General features: G+C 40.1%; 1 protein-coding gene across 1 annotated transcript in view; it reads right to left on the bottom strand.

The window, feature by feature from the left end:
• ANO2 (anoctamin 2) overlaps positions 1–15,505 on the bottom strand; it is a 337,309-nt gene that overhangs the window by 133,034 nt on the left and 188,770 nt on the right. Inside the window, 1 exon segment of the mRNA XM_075070724.1 lies at positions 12,252–12,335. Within this exon segment, the coding sequence (XP_074926825.1) occupies positions 12,252–12,335 (84 nt within the window).

Here is a 15,505-nt window from a genome sequence, read left to right as displayed (position 1 = left end):
GGAGGCACCTATTTAGTGGAGCCAAACCTGCGCAGCTCCACTAATTAGGTGCATGACCGTATGTTCCTTCCTATGCAGCTGCCCAGGCATGCAATTTGGAGGGAATGTAGTTGGAGAGTCCAGAGAAGAGCAACAAAAATGATTAGAGGTCTAGAAAACATGATCTATGAGGGAAGATTAAACAAACCCATTTTTTTCAGTCCGGAGAAGAGAAGACCGAGGGGGGGGATATGATAAAATTTTTCAAGTACATAAAAGGTTGTGGAGGAGGGAGAAAAATTGTTCTCTTTAACCACTGAGGATAGGACAAGCAATGGGCTTAAATTGCAGCAAAGGTGGTTTAGGTTGGACATTAGGAAAAACTTCCTAACTGTCAGGGTAGTTAAGCACTGGTACCAATTGCATAAGGAGGTCATGAATCTGTCACTGAAGGTTTTTAAGAGCAGGTTAGACAAACACCTGTCAGGAGTGGTCTAGATAATACTTAGTCCTGCCTTTAACACAATGCACTGGAGTAGAAGATTTCTTGAAGTCCTTTCCAGTCCTATAATTCTATGTGGTTAAGTTCATCTCTATTCAGGACAGCAATTAAGCATGTCTAACTTTAATCTCGTGCCTAAATCCCAGTTATGTGATTAAAGTTGAGCACATGTTTAAGTGTTATCCTGAAAAGGAATGCTTTCCTGAACTGGCATCTTAATGACTAGCACAAATAATAAGAACAACAAACAATAATCCTGCCTACTCCCTTAAGTTTGAAGCTGTCTCTGACACAACCAGTCATTTTTATTTTGGCAGAAGGATGTTCATAAAGATTAGATACATATTTCCTAAAACTTGGCCCAAATCCAGGTTTTCCAGCCTCCAGAGATAGTGCCTTTTTGATATCTGTAATATTTTATTACGCTGAGCTGACTAGAGGGCTGTGACTGAATGGTACAACTTTCCTGAACCCCAAAAGGTCCTTTATGGTCATGATATATATAATTCACTCCGCTTTCCTTAGTAAAGAGAAGCTGCAGTATCTTGAACAATGGAACACAAGGGTTCAAGTGGAAGCTAAGGAACAGAAGAGTTACTCTCTTAAATTAATGGAATTGAGAAAGGACAAAAAGGATCATTCTAATACCTCTGATTTCAGTGGAGCTATATTAGCATAACACTGGCATAAAGCAGTGGTGAATCAGGTCAGCGAAATGTAAAATAAGTTTATTTATTCAGTGAATATTGTTGCTAAGATTTTTTCAGACACAGAAGGGCCAAAATATATATTTTTCACATCTACACTGTCTTATGCTATTAGATAGTTACTTTGTGATATAGTCAAAGTTCATAAAAGTAATACGAGAGAATTTTGACTATATATTATACCCAAGCAGGAAAACTCGCTATACATTTGAAAGAGAAAATGTTGAAAGTGTTCAAGGTCTTCTGCAGATGTAAGATCTGATTCTGTTTACTCTGGTGTAAAATTTATGCAAGAACAAACAGAATCATGACTGTTCTTTATAGGTGTTTTGATCCAATTAATCAATCAATCAACAACTGCAGCAATGGGAATGAGGAGGAAGGGTTCCTAAGGGTTAAGAACTGTCATCAGCATATACATTCTCATATTTTCATTCACGTTTACTCCTTCAATATTTGTCATTTTAAAACTGTGCTTTGCTAATGGTGCAAAGGACTAGCAGAAAAGAAGAGGAGAGAAAGGACAGATTCAACATAAGAATAACTAAAATGCTGGTAAAAGGAAGTTAACAATGATGAGATGACAGAAAAAAGACTTAGAAGACCTTAGCTAATTAAAGAAATATTGGGATAATACTGAATTTTCTAAGCAAGGTCACTAGTTAGGGGCACTCAACCCTAGCAAATTATTTTCCTACAATTAATGGCAAGGCAACTATGGGTGTATCCGAGAAATCTTTTTCAGTACCAATTATCCAAACAAATATTTATAACCAATTATCCTAGTTGTAGCTAAGTGGTAAGAGGATTTAAAGTCATTCTTTTATTTAATTAATCTTAATGAGAACTTCCTAATAAAATATAATGGAGCTAAGCCTGCAGGCTCAGTTTTTCCGCATTGCTGACACAAGCTTTGATGGGTGTTTTCCTACGTCAGGGCTGAAGTAAAACAGGTGAAGGTCTTTTATGCTGCCCCTTTTATAATGCCTGAAAGGCACTGATGACATACTATTTTCCATGACATTCTAACATATGCTATATTGTGACTATACATGTTAAACCTTTATATACAATATCACTTCCCTTAAATTAACAGTGGAATTAACAATTTTATTTATTTCAATAATTCATCATGCCACTTTCATATTTGATATGGTGAGTTAAAAACAAGAGGGAATGCCAAATTTTTATTATTCCCAGGCCTTTCTCTAAGTACACAAACCAAGAGACAAGACCTCTTTTGCTATAAAGAAAGTTTTCCTTGAAACATATGTGGGATCAGCTATTTGGTTTCCTGCCAAATAGGCAAGATATGATGCCCAATCATATATTTTCTTATTTGCCAGATCAGCTGAACACTTATTGAAAAGAATGTGAAAGCAAGTCAGGAGCTAATCCTTCTTCCCCTGAAATAAATGGGATGCTTTTTACTGACTCCAGTGAGAGTTCGAGCTAGTCCCTCTGTGTGTTTACAGAACAGAGCCTAATTTTTTCATTTCCTGACTTTTGTGCATTTAAATTAACAATCTTAACACTGCATGAATACAGGTACAAGCTTATCATTGATCCATGGGAAGCATCTTTCAACAATCTCTAATGTTCCACAGAGATGATAATCTAAGAATGTTCTATTGCTTAAAAACTTCTAACCACAACCACTGATGCTAAAAGTTCCTAAATAAGAACTTCAAAAGGTACTATCTGGAGAATTAGCAAAGAAATGATCAATTGTTTTGCTGTACCGATTACAGCTGCTCTCCCCACATTACTATATTAGCAGACACATATGCAGACATGGACACAGTTATACACTTCATCTGTTTTCTCAGTCTAACCAAAAGGAACCCTTTTTGGTTGCCTAACTTAGAACTACATCGGGATTGACACTGTAAACCTTTACTTACATAACAAGTCCTTACTGACACAAATATTTCCATTGACTACAATGGGACTGCTCACAAAGTTTCCAAAATCAGTCCCTTAGAACTTATCATTATCTTTTTAAGCGCATGTAATTATTTCTAATGACTGTTTGTTTGCTGCTTAACCTGAGGCATTTAGTGTAAATGTTTTAACTTCTTTAACTTTAAATGAGTTTTCTTTGGAAACAATAAGACCTTAGGGTATTATTGTAATAGTAAATTTCACACCAATCTTTTATAAAGGGCTACCTACACTCAGAATTTCTTCCCCAGTTTCAATACACCTGATAAAATATTTATTACATATAATAAATCAGCTTGAACCATGCAGTATATTGTAGACGTAAATGTTATTCTTTTTTCATCACAGTAGATTAAATACTGTAACAAGTGTTTGCATGAAAGCCATTTTCTGTAATATAATCCCCATTGGGCAAGTAATACATTACATCTGCAATACTTTAATTTACATCATTCACTTTAATAAGGCTGATTTAGAATTTGGTGTTAGGGTATAGTGACTCAGATGTTTACTAATTAAGGTTCTGATCCTAACAATGTTGAGTAACTCCAACTCCCATTAGAGTTAATGACTTCAACATCAGACTGCTTCAAGAAGTATGTTCAAACCTGGTTTAAGCAGATAGAATCCTATTGAAATCAGTGGAGTCACTCCTATTTATGCAGGGACTGAATTTGGTCCACAGTGTCTAATCTTAGTTCAGGATCCAACAGCAACTGTCTACTCCTGTCCGCACAGAATTTACACTCATGAATTTATTGCTTTCCTTCCCAGCTAACATATAGCAAAAAACTTAGAAAACGTACCTTTATTCACCCAAGTTACATAGGACTGACTCACAACTTGTGATATTTAGAAAAATCACTGAAAGCTCTATACTGGAAAGATGCTCTGTTACCAGACTTTTCCAAGCTATGCCTCAAGAGGGTGGTAACCTGTGTTGATTTTCTTCTGCAATACAATGCAATCTTATGACTAAATCTTGCTCACATTAGTTATACAAGTAGCCCCAGGAACATTGGTGGGCCTACTTGTGGGAGTAAGGCAAGCAGGAATTGCATCACATATAGAAATTTTCATGTAAAAACTCAGGACTTTACAATAAACATCACCAGAACAGAGGAATTTATCATACTGGAAATAAGCCACTACCTTACAGATAAGTTCTAAACCAGTGCAGTAAATAAACTCTATCCCAGTAAGTCACAGATTCTGAGCCAAAGTCTTCAGAGAGACCTGTGGCTTCACATCAGATAAACAAGCTAGAGATGCTGAACACTGATGCCAGATGTGTCACTTAATATAAGAACAGCAATCTAGAGTTGCTGACCAGTGATATCACAGAGGTATGTCTTGACATCAGACCAGCCCACTAACAACGGTGAGCTAATGACTTCACAGAGACCTGGGCCTTGACATTTGATTATCATTCTAGATGTGCTGAGACAGAGACCTCACAGAATCCTGGATATTCATACAAACCCAGAAAGCTACAGATGCTGATCCAATAATCTCATAAAGGCCTCTACCTTGACACGAGCCCAGGAAACTAGAAGGGCTGCACTAGCAATCTTACAACGTCCTGTGCCCTGGCTTCTTGCCCATCAAGCTAGAGGTACTGAGTTAGAGACTTCTAGGAAACCTGTACCTTGACATCAACCGTCATGCTAAAGCTGTTGAGCTAGCAACTTCACAATGAGTACCATGTTACAGGCACCTGAGGGAGAGAGAATATGCATTTAAAAAAACATCGAGAATGTGTAAAATAGCTATTCTACATTTAAAAATTTATCATTTTAAAGTCCAGTTTCTCAGGATTTCCCATAGCTAAATGCACACACTGAATGTCCCATTAAAGAACTGGGGATTTCCTCTTTCCATTGGTCTATAGTGATTTTTTCCAGCTCTGAAATGTACAGTCTGCACCACAAACCACAGTAGCCTGGTGGGCAGGGAGGAGGAAGCCATTTTTGAGGGAAAGAGGAAATAATCATTGTGGCAAGGTAATTAAATAAAATTTTGGCCTTCTGAAAACGGCTCAGAGGTTTGGAACTTTCAGAGTAGTCCACAGGGAGATGGATTTGCAGGTAGATAGTAGGCAAGGTGGTTAAAGTTGCAGGATGAGCACATTTATTAAAGAGCCCTGCAAACAAACACAAGTGAAAGGTCCTGCCCTTTGAATAACTGTCTAGGAGCCTCTGTCCTATTTTCAAAAGAGATTCAGACATTTAGGAACTTAAGTCTTGATGGAAGACAATGTGGTTTAAACTCCTTAGTACTGCAGTCATTTCTAAGAACGGGACATACGCATTTTTGAACATTTTACCCGCTAAGGTTATAATTTTAGTAATGATTCTGATCTGTTTTTATTGGATTGTGAAACTAAAAGCACTGTTAGGGGACTGCAGAGCCCCCATACAGGCTGCACCCTTAAACATTCCTGTGTCCCTGGGCTGAGGCCCCTTTGCCCTTCTTGTTATTAACGTTTATTTCATCACTGCTTTAGCATGTGTTTTGTTTAATGTTGTAATGCATGTTTGGGCTCAGCAGCAGGGAAAGCTGTGGTGGGGCATTTCTGGACATGCTATGTATGTGACAGATGACCATCAAAAGGTGCATGCATAGCTATATAAGAGTGTGTTAAAAGCTTCTCTGTGTAGTGGAGAAGTGACAGACTCTGAACAGAGAGGAAGGTTCATCTGGCCACAACCAGTATGCCTCGCTGGACCACCCAGCAGGAAGTGAGATTGTTAACTTTACTTGCTGAACTGTAACCTAGGATCACATATTTGGATTCTATTGTGGTTTTCAGTGAATGGTTAAAATTCACCTGGTCTCACTCAAACTGAAATGAATTGCTCTAGGGGGAAGGACAGTTCATAAACAACACCCATCAGGGAGGCAGAATTCTTGTGAATATTTGCTAAGCAATGGCAACAAGGCATAAACTGAAGGGTGACTGTCTGTGCAAACCAGTATCATATCTGTCTGAACGGCAAACTATTACATTGTGACAGACTGTACTCCTGTATTCACCCCTTGTACACTATTATAATAATCTTTGTACAAAATATGCCTTGTGAGGTATCATTTGAAAACTAATAATTTGTTGGTCATTAGTGTCCTGGTAACATGTGTGTGGCAACGCTGTACCAAGAGTTATAAGCTACCATTGTATGGTGTTGCTAACACATGTTCCCAGTCTGAGGAGTAGCCAATACAAATCCTCAGAAACAACCTGATGCCTTAGCCAGTTGTAAACAAGGCTAATGGGTCATTACCTGCTAAATGGACATTCTTTGGCAGGAAAGGGAGCGTGGGCAAAAAATATACATCGTAGCAAAGAAACAGCATGGAGTTCTCCTCCATACAGACTGCCTGTCACCCTATTCCCAGCTGGAAATCCTTCTCAAAATGGAGAGAGGACTATGAAAAGGATGAGGAGACACCTCAAAAGCACCCTTCTCTTTCTCTCTGCCTACCACATCCACAGCACCTGAAGGACAGAGGAAGCAGCGTTGTAATAGGAGAGGGGTCCTGACCTAAAGATTTGGCCAGTAATCTGCTAAAGCATGTGGTGAGAAAACCTTGCTTTGAATTTAACATAGTTTGTTAAGGTAGGCACTAGTTGTGTTTTATCTTTTTTGTACTTGTAATCGTTTCTGACTTTTATGCCTCGTTACTTATACTCACTTAAAATCTCTCTCCGTAGTTAATAAACTTGTTTTATAGTTTTATCTAAACCAGTGTGTTTGAACTGAAGTCCCTGGAAAACTCCATTTCGGGTAACAGGACATGTACATGTTATTTCTGTCAATTAAATAATGGACTTAATATAAGCTTGTATTGTCCTGGAGAGGTCTGAGCAGTACAGTGCATACATTTCTGGAGGACAATCTAAGGTTAGGAGTGTATTGCGGTTACCCTGCAGTATAAACAAGGCTGATAAAAGGAAATGTGTGGCTGGCTGCAGCACAAACACAGGACATAGCTAGGAATGACATGCTGAAGGCTGTTTCTGAGCAGTCTAGGATTGAAGGCCATAGCAGCAAAGCAGCGTAAAGGGCATAGCGTGTTAGAAGGCAGGGAGACACTGATAGTCATTAGTCTGGATTGTACCCTGGGTATGTCACAGCCATAACAAAGGACACAGAACATACTAAAGAGACACCCATGCATACCTGATCTGGTGCAGGAACTATTCTCTTAATGTATGAAGAAAATCCATGATCATACATCAGTTTGCAGCTGATCTTCCATGTTATCACTTTATGAAACCTAGAAAATTACTAGGATTTGCTTTGGCTGGATTCTGTAAACGTCTGCACTCAGCAAGTGTAAATAGATGCCATGCACTGACAGGACGGAAGACAGGACATCTACCTATGTCTGGACATGCAGAAGTTTACACATTTAGGGGCTGATCACTCAAGGTGGCTCCGATGCTGGCAGACCAGGTGCCAGCTTATGCCAAGGCCCCAGCCTCACTAAACATTTACAAATGCTTACCTGTGTGCTAGCATTATCAAAAACAGATGATAGACGTTAAGCGGATAAGAATGTGTTTAGCATTCAGACTTTATAAAATGCTTGTAGGATGCTGCTGTATTAATCACACTTTTAACCTCTGTAGCTCATGGTATAAAGTTACCGTGAGTGTCAGCAGTGCAAACCTCTGTAATTGTGTATCTCACCAAATGGGAAAAGCAGCATTAATTAAGGTAATGCACTCAACATGGCTCACTGAAGGCAAAGAAGGTATTGTGCAGCATCAGAGAAAGGAGATCCCATTAATTGCATTCCTAACTCCTTTCAGGAATGGGAGGCCTATGGATGAACTCATCCCATCAATTTTGGTATCTGGAGTGGAGGTGATAAATATCCCTGACAAGGAGAAACTGAAGCTCTTCCTTGCTATCTGGACTCTGAGGGGCAAAGATTCCTAAACATAAGCAAAAAGATCCCCATGCTGCTCGGTATGGGTTAGCCTTGAAAGACACTTTGAATTGATCAATTACTACAACTCTGTCACCTTTTGAATCACAGACTGAAACTCATTTGTATATACATGCTTGTTAACTTTAACCTGAAAATAAACTCTCTTTTTCCTAGCGAATAAATCTTTAGTTAGTTTATTACAGCATTGGCTACTAGCATTGTCTTTGGTGTGAGGTCCAAGGTACAAATTGATCTGGGGTAAGTGACTGGTTTCTCATGACTGGAAGCAACCTGAATATGTTCTGATTTTTGGTGTAAGTGACCATTTAATCACATAGTCCAGCTTGCCTGGGAGGCAAGATAGCTTGGAGCATCCAAAGAGACTGTCTGTGACTTCATTAGACTATTGTAGTACTTTGAGAGTTCACGCTTGTTACCAGGTTGGTGACATCTAATTATAGTACACACAACCAGTTTGGGGTGTCTGCCCTGCTTTTTGAGAGTCTGCCCTTAGGCTGGCACTCTCAGTCGTGAGCCACTCCAGACAGTGTGATAGTGGCACAAATGCTCTCACAGTCCATGGGAAATGAAGGAGCTCAGCACCTTTCCAGAGGCAATTAGCACTTTGCAGGGTAGAATCCTTACTGAATGGGCAAAGCACCAAGCTAAAGAGACACTCATGTCCCCAGCAGAATGTGACTGTCACTAAAGAAAAGGGCACACTTGGCTTTGTTTGTTCAAATGAAACCATGCCCAAGCAACAAGTTGACTTGATTGGGCTCAGGAGGTAAAGGCACCCAGATGGATGATGAAAACCAGTATCATCTTTCCTCTCTGAGAAGTGAGAGCAAAAATGTAATTTGTGCAGTATCACTCATTCTCTTATTCCCAGTTTTCACTTACTTTAAATAAGAGAGGTGTACATCAGTTTCTTTATTCACCTGTTATAGTGTTTAATCCCTCACTAGGGATGCCCAGAAAACTGCTCAGTGCCTAATGGAAAAGCTCCCCATACTCTGTGTCTGAGCTCCTGTCTGGCAAAACTCCCTGTTCACATTGGGCCAGATCCAAACACACATTAAAGTCATTGGGAATATTTCCACTGACTTCAATGGTTGTTGGATCAAGCCAACCAGGTGGCAGTTAATTTTATGTGACTGGATGGATGACTCATTGGCTACACTACACAAACTCAATGATGATCTACAGGAGAAAGGGGATAGTTAAGTTCCTTCATGTGCTGCAACATCAAACTGATTTGGCCAGGCCTGAATTCTGAAGTTCTCCAGTTCATGAACTGTTTCTTTTCAGCATATAAACAGGGTAAAGAGGCTCCTTCAATCTCAAGATTGGACATGTTTCCGAATACCTTGACTTAGTTGTAACATGTGGCACACACAATATAAGCAACATGTAGCCAAGCGCAATGCAGGGAGTCTTCAGGGACTATAAATGCCTGGGAAACAGACCTCAATCAGACTTTTACAAGAGGGGAATGGGAATGAGTACTTGTTTTCAGGTCTGAAACAGCCAGAGAAAACTAACCACACCTTATAATGGTAAAAGTTACACATTTATTTATTTTTTCCATGTATAGGATGCAGTAAGACAGTATGTTAACCAGCCAATGTTACCGAACACAAATGGACCAGCTACTGTGACAGACCCAGACCAGTGGGGTACAGGAGTCTGGTAGAAGGCAAATACACTGGCCACTGGATGCACAGTTTTCTGTTCCCTAAGTGACCAGAGCAGGGGCTGCCCTAGAGCAATCAGGAACGTGCTAGAACCAATTAAGACAGGCAAGTTAATCAAGATACCTGGAGCCAATTAAGAACTTTCTAGAATCAATTATAGCAGGCAGGCTAATCAGGACACCTGGTTTAAAAAGGACCTCACATCAGTTAGTAGGGGTGTGTGCAAGGAGCAGGGAGTGAGAAGGTGCTGCTGGAGGAGTGAAGAGTTCAAGCGTGATCAGGCTTCAGGAGAAAGATCCTGCAGTGAGGATTGTCCTACAAGGAACATTGTAGACAGCTGCTATCCACAGGGTCCTGGGCTGGAACCCAGTGTAGAGGGTGGGCCTGGGTTCTCCCCAACTCCTGATCAGACACAAGAGGAGTTGACCTGGTCTGTGAGAAACATCAGAAGGGAAAGTCTAAATTGGAAAGGGATCTGGCCTGTCCCCAACTCACTAGGTGGGACACAAAAAGACTGTGGGGATTGTTCTCCGTTTCCTCCATGCTGCCCAGATAGCTGAGTGGAAAGCAGGTTTGAGCCACTAGCAACAGTGGCCAAACTGAGGGCTGCCGTGAATCTCTGAGGCAAGCAAATCCGCCTATAAGTGCAGGACCCACTAAGGCAGAGGAAGAACTTTGTCACACTACGCAGGCAAACCAAAATTTCCCAAACCACCACCTCAAAAAAACCCAACCAACCAAATATAAACAACCTGGGTAAACAGCTGAGTGTTTGAGCATTTCCTCCAGGTCAACAAACTCTGGCTGTATCAGATCAATGGGTTAGCAGATTTCATAGTCAAAGCCCTCCACTGAGAATTCCTTATCCCCGGCCCCAGACATACAAGTGACAGTTTTGTCAGTTTGACAGGCCAAACTGATCTCAATTGACTACGTAATATATGGGAAAAGAAGCAGTCATTAAGGGTACATGTACACTGCTGTTGGGAGCCTGCTTTCTAGAGCAGATAGGCAGACAGGTGCTAGCTCTACTTGAGGTAGAACATTAAAAGTAGCTATGTAGCTGGGGGTAGTGGCTCAGGCTGACTGCCCGAGTACATACCCAGGAAGACTGGGAGGGTTTGTACTCAGGTGGCTAGCCTGAGCCGCTGCCCATTCTATCCCAGCTACACTGCTACTTTTAGCACGCTATCGTGAGCAGAGCTAATGTATGTCTGTCTACCCATGCTGGGAAACACACTCCCAACTGCAAAGTAGACATACCCTCAGGGTGTCTTCACAGCCCAGTTAGCTCCAATTATAATTTGAGTGTTACCCCTAATTTGAATCCTAACCACACACAAAAATTAACTGGTTCTTTAAACTCAAGCTAGCTAGGGTATCAGGGGACTGGACTGAAACTCAAGTGACGCTGAACCTACAGCTAGTCATGCGGTGGGAATGCAACAACTCCAGTTACAACAACTCATCCACAGCTAATCTAATCACTCTGTACTGGTAATCAAATCAATCTGTGTAACTCAGTGTTGTTTTGAAGTATGGTTGCTCTCACTTAAGCCAGGCTAGCTCAATCAAGTGCAGTAACTCAAGTGTACTAACTCGAGCTAACAGTTGCAGCGAAGATGACACACAAGATTTTGTAGATCATAGGCAATATCTTGGATTGTACCTGGAAACAAGTGGGAACCCAGTTTGGGTGTGTAATATGCTCCAAGTCAGACGGCTAAAGAAATGGGCCTCTGAATACTGCCCTAAACGCCTGAACCAGCACCACTGTAATTTAACGGGTGTTTTGCAGGATTGAGCCCTATCGGAAGTTTCTGAGTGATATTCAAGTATTGCCAAAAATGAGTTCTCCACAATAATCCAATTTGGAATATGCAGAAAGTAGAGCTGGTTGTTTTTTTTTTTATTTCAATTTTTAAAAATAGGGAAAATGATTTTTTGGGGGGTGAAATTTCTGATTTTTATTTTAAATTTTCAAAAAAGAGAAAAAATGAAAATACTGCCCTCCCTTCTCCCCCCTTGTTTTACACTAGCTGTAATACAAAGTATCAAAGTAAGCCTTCCTTGTATGGTGAGGAATGGGCTCAGCAGACAAACGCTGAAAGGGCAGAGTGCCCCACTGCAGGATACTTCATCTTCTAGAACAGTTTCAAACTCCAGATCATGGATTCCATCACTGATCATGATCAATCACCACCCTTCTCTGTAGACCCTGCACTACACATTCTCCACCCTCCTAGGCAGGATGCCTCACACAGGGTAGCACAATGTTGGCCCTAAAAACATTCAGTAGTGCTGCAGTGATGCACAGAACTAAGCCACCAGCGAGGTACCATCTGAGCCTGTATCAGAGGCAAATAGCACGGAAGAGATCATTCTACAAACTGATAAGCAGAGCCAAACCGAGGCTGATACAAAAATGTTCACAAAATACAATCCAAATGCAAATAAAAGTGGAAGTAAATCCATGTGTCTTACCTCATCTATATTATCCTTTTTATTAGTTTCATTTTTGAGTTTTTTCTGTCGCACTTTGGTTTCATATTCTGGTCTGGGATGTTCCTGAAACAAGTCAAAACAAAACCATGGCTATGGGAAAAGGTTTTAAAAGCTGATTATTTGCAGAATATAAAAGCACCACAAATACACTGAGACAGTTCCTCATCAGTTGTTCAACCATGAAACATGATTCGTACACAGCCACAATGAACTGAGATCAAACACTCATATGTTTATCTAGATGGAAAAGTTAGTCAAACCTTTACATGTTTCTTGGTGCATTTTTGATGGTGAAAAGAAAGAAAGAAAGAATATATTAAAAAATATTCTCCATAAAGCTGTGTACTGTAAAAGAAACAACATTTTGTACATGTTGAGTAATTCACACTATAGTATATAAGCAAACTTTGAAAAGAGCATAACCTAGACCAGTAACACTCAATCATATTTGGCTCCTGACCCACAAAATGGCCTCAAAATCATTCTATGATTTTTGTGGCTACCAAGGGATTGTGGGATTTGATTCTTAGGAAAAAATGTCAACTATTTTGTGGGGTGCAGATCAAAGAAGTTTAGAGCTGGTTGGATTCTTTAGACACTTTTTTAATATACTAGCTTATACTTTAGAGCTAAGTACTGGCCTTTTCCACCAGCAACACAGTGCAGTAGATGCAAAAGTATAGGGTCTGAGTGGTGGGTGCTAGAGCCATTACTCTTGCATAGGGCAACATCAGGCTAAACACCTTCCTCAGTGCTAAAGGGAAGGTGTGCAGCACTTTAAAAAAAAAATACCAATATTTACTGCTAAAAAGTGCAGTGTCCATTCTCCACAACAGCATCCCCTGTGACAATTCGCATGTTCTATCCAGTTATACCCATTTTAGGGGGTACACTGCCCCCAGCAATGCCATTAAGCCTTGTAAAATTGTTACAAGAAGTTACCAGCCTCCTCACAAAATCCTGCTTGCCCATGGTAACAGTCAGGGTCCAGACACACCAAAGGGAGAACAGGTTTTGAACTCCAAAGAATAAGCAGCTGTATTAACGGATTGTATACAATGTTACTGTGCTATAAAAGTATGCTGAGTAAGGTCTTCTATGAAAGTGTGTAATGTTCTTAACTTAATTATTATAGGAGATGTATACAAGCTGTGGTTATGAATTTGTGTATTTGTGCATATAGAGAACTGTGCTTAAAAATCTCAGCTCCACCTCACAACAGGATAGTGAGTGATCAGACAAGGAGAAGTACCTCTCAAGCCAGGTGTTTACACAAAACTGGACTCAAGTAACAATCCACAGCACAACCTAGGAAAAGTCAATGATGGGCCATTTAAGTTAATGGAAAGACACCGAGACAACTGGAGATTTCTACACTTTGAATATCAATAGTGACTGAAGAAAAGAACCTGCAAACCCTTTTTAAATAGAAGGGGTTTGAAGTGAAAGGCATCCAGAAAATGAGGGAAAGTCTCTAGGCAGTAAATTGTCCATGAAATACTGGATCTCCATGCGTCACCATCAGAGTTAGGTGTATACTGGTAAACTGTTCAAAGGTGATAGGTAACTTGTATTAGGAAAGTGATTTTATCTAATACAGAACTGTAAAGGCTAAGGTTGCATCTTTATGGTTTATTTACTGTTAACTTGTATATTTTTGCTTTCCCTTACAATTTCATCTTTGAATCTGTGGCTTTTCTATTAAATAAACCTTTTGTCTATTTTTACCCCAAGCAGGTCTCTGTTGTGCAAACTGTGAGGCGTGTGTGTGCCAAAGTGAACTGGTATTTAGGGACTGACAAACCAGAAGGGAAAAGTCTGAGTGTCTGGTAGTTAAGAACTCGGGAAGGATGGATTTGGGGAGACTCAGGACTGGAAGGTCTGTTAGAGTCACCCTGCAGCTGCAAGTAGTAACAAGGCTGGTGGAAGCCAGGGTGAGACTTCGTGCTTGTGGGCAGACTATGGGTGCCAGGAATCTGAGCAATAGCAGCATAGCATTATGGCACCCCACGGTTACAAGGCAGGCAATGACATGGCCCCTTACTGGTCTGGATGATCCCCAGAAAATAAGCCACCCTTTATCCTAATGACTGATGATATTGAGCATGAGCATGAGCATGAGCGCGTGTGTGTGTGTGTGTGTGTGTGTATATATTTACACACACAAACATATGCATGCTATATATACACACATACAATATATATATATATAACTTTAGCATATAATATAGATAAGACTGATTTGAACCCCATCAATAATTTTTCTTTTGTACAGTATTTTGTTAATAAATGTTATATCTATTTTTGCTATTAAACCATTTGTGGTTCAAGTTAAACTTTTCAGTGTCTCTGCATCTGCATTCCACGCATCCACACCTGGACTGGAAATCTAATATTTCTTTATACAGTCTTTCAAAGCTGCCTTATCCTTGGACCTTAAGACCTTCTGGAATAAATATGTAAATGTGCCCTTTACATCGAATAATGCATACCATGCATTTAGAGATTTGACCCTGATTCTGATCACATTTACACTGGTGTAAATCAGGACTAACTCCACTGAAGTCAGCGGAGTTACACCATTGTAAAACTAGTGTGATTCAGAATCGAGTTCTTTGTCTGAAAGTGGGAAGACTTTTAGAGGTAGGACAATAAGCTAGAAATAGTTCTGATGACTTGAGGAAGGCCAAACGTCCATGTAGGGATAAATATGAATCCCATGATGCTGGAGGTGGGCCAATACAGCTGCCAGACACTTATTGAAAACCATGTGAGCCAAGGTACTGTGAGGCCAAATGAATGCTCAGAGTGGAAAATGAGAATTCCCATCCTGAAAGCAAAGAGCCAAATCCTGCAGTCCTTACTTGGGCGAAACTCTCATTGACGTCAGTGGGAGTTTTCCCTGAGAAAGGGCTCCAAGGTGTGCCCCAAATATACAATAAAAAGCTATTCACTATATGCTACAGATGAGAATTAGAAATAACCTTTATACATATCAAAGGCACACATATAATTGCCCTGTTAGAGAGAAGGAAGTATAGAGGGAACAGAACTCTTCTTTAATTTCTCCTTCCTTTGGAAAGAGATTTATTTTAAAAAGTATATAAAGCACCCATCATAAACACATCTGGGATACTGAACAGAAATAAATAAATTAACACAGTCCCAGAACAACAGACCGGTGACACCATCAACTAAAAATGAGAAAGACAAACATATAATTCCATAAAAAG

This window comes from Chelonoidis abingdonii, chromosome 1, assembly GCF_003597395.2.
Source record: "Chelonoidis abingdonii isolate Lonesome George chromosome 1, CheloAbing_2.0, whole genome shotgun sequence".
Lineage (NCBI taxonomy): Eukaryota > Metazoa > Chordata > Testudines > Testudinidae > Chelonoidis > Chelonoidis abingdonii.
This window is presented reverse-complemented; position numbering and strand designations above follow the sequence as displayed.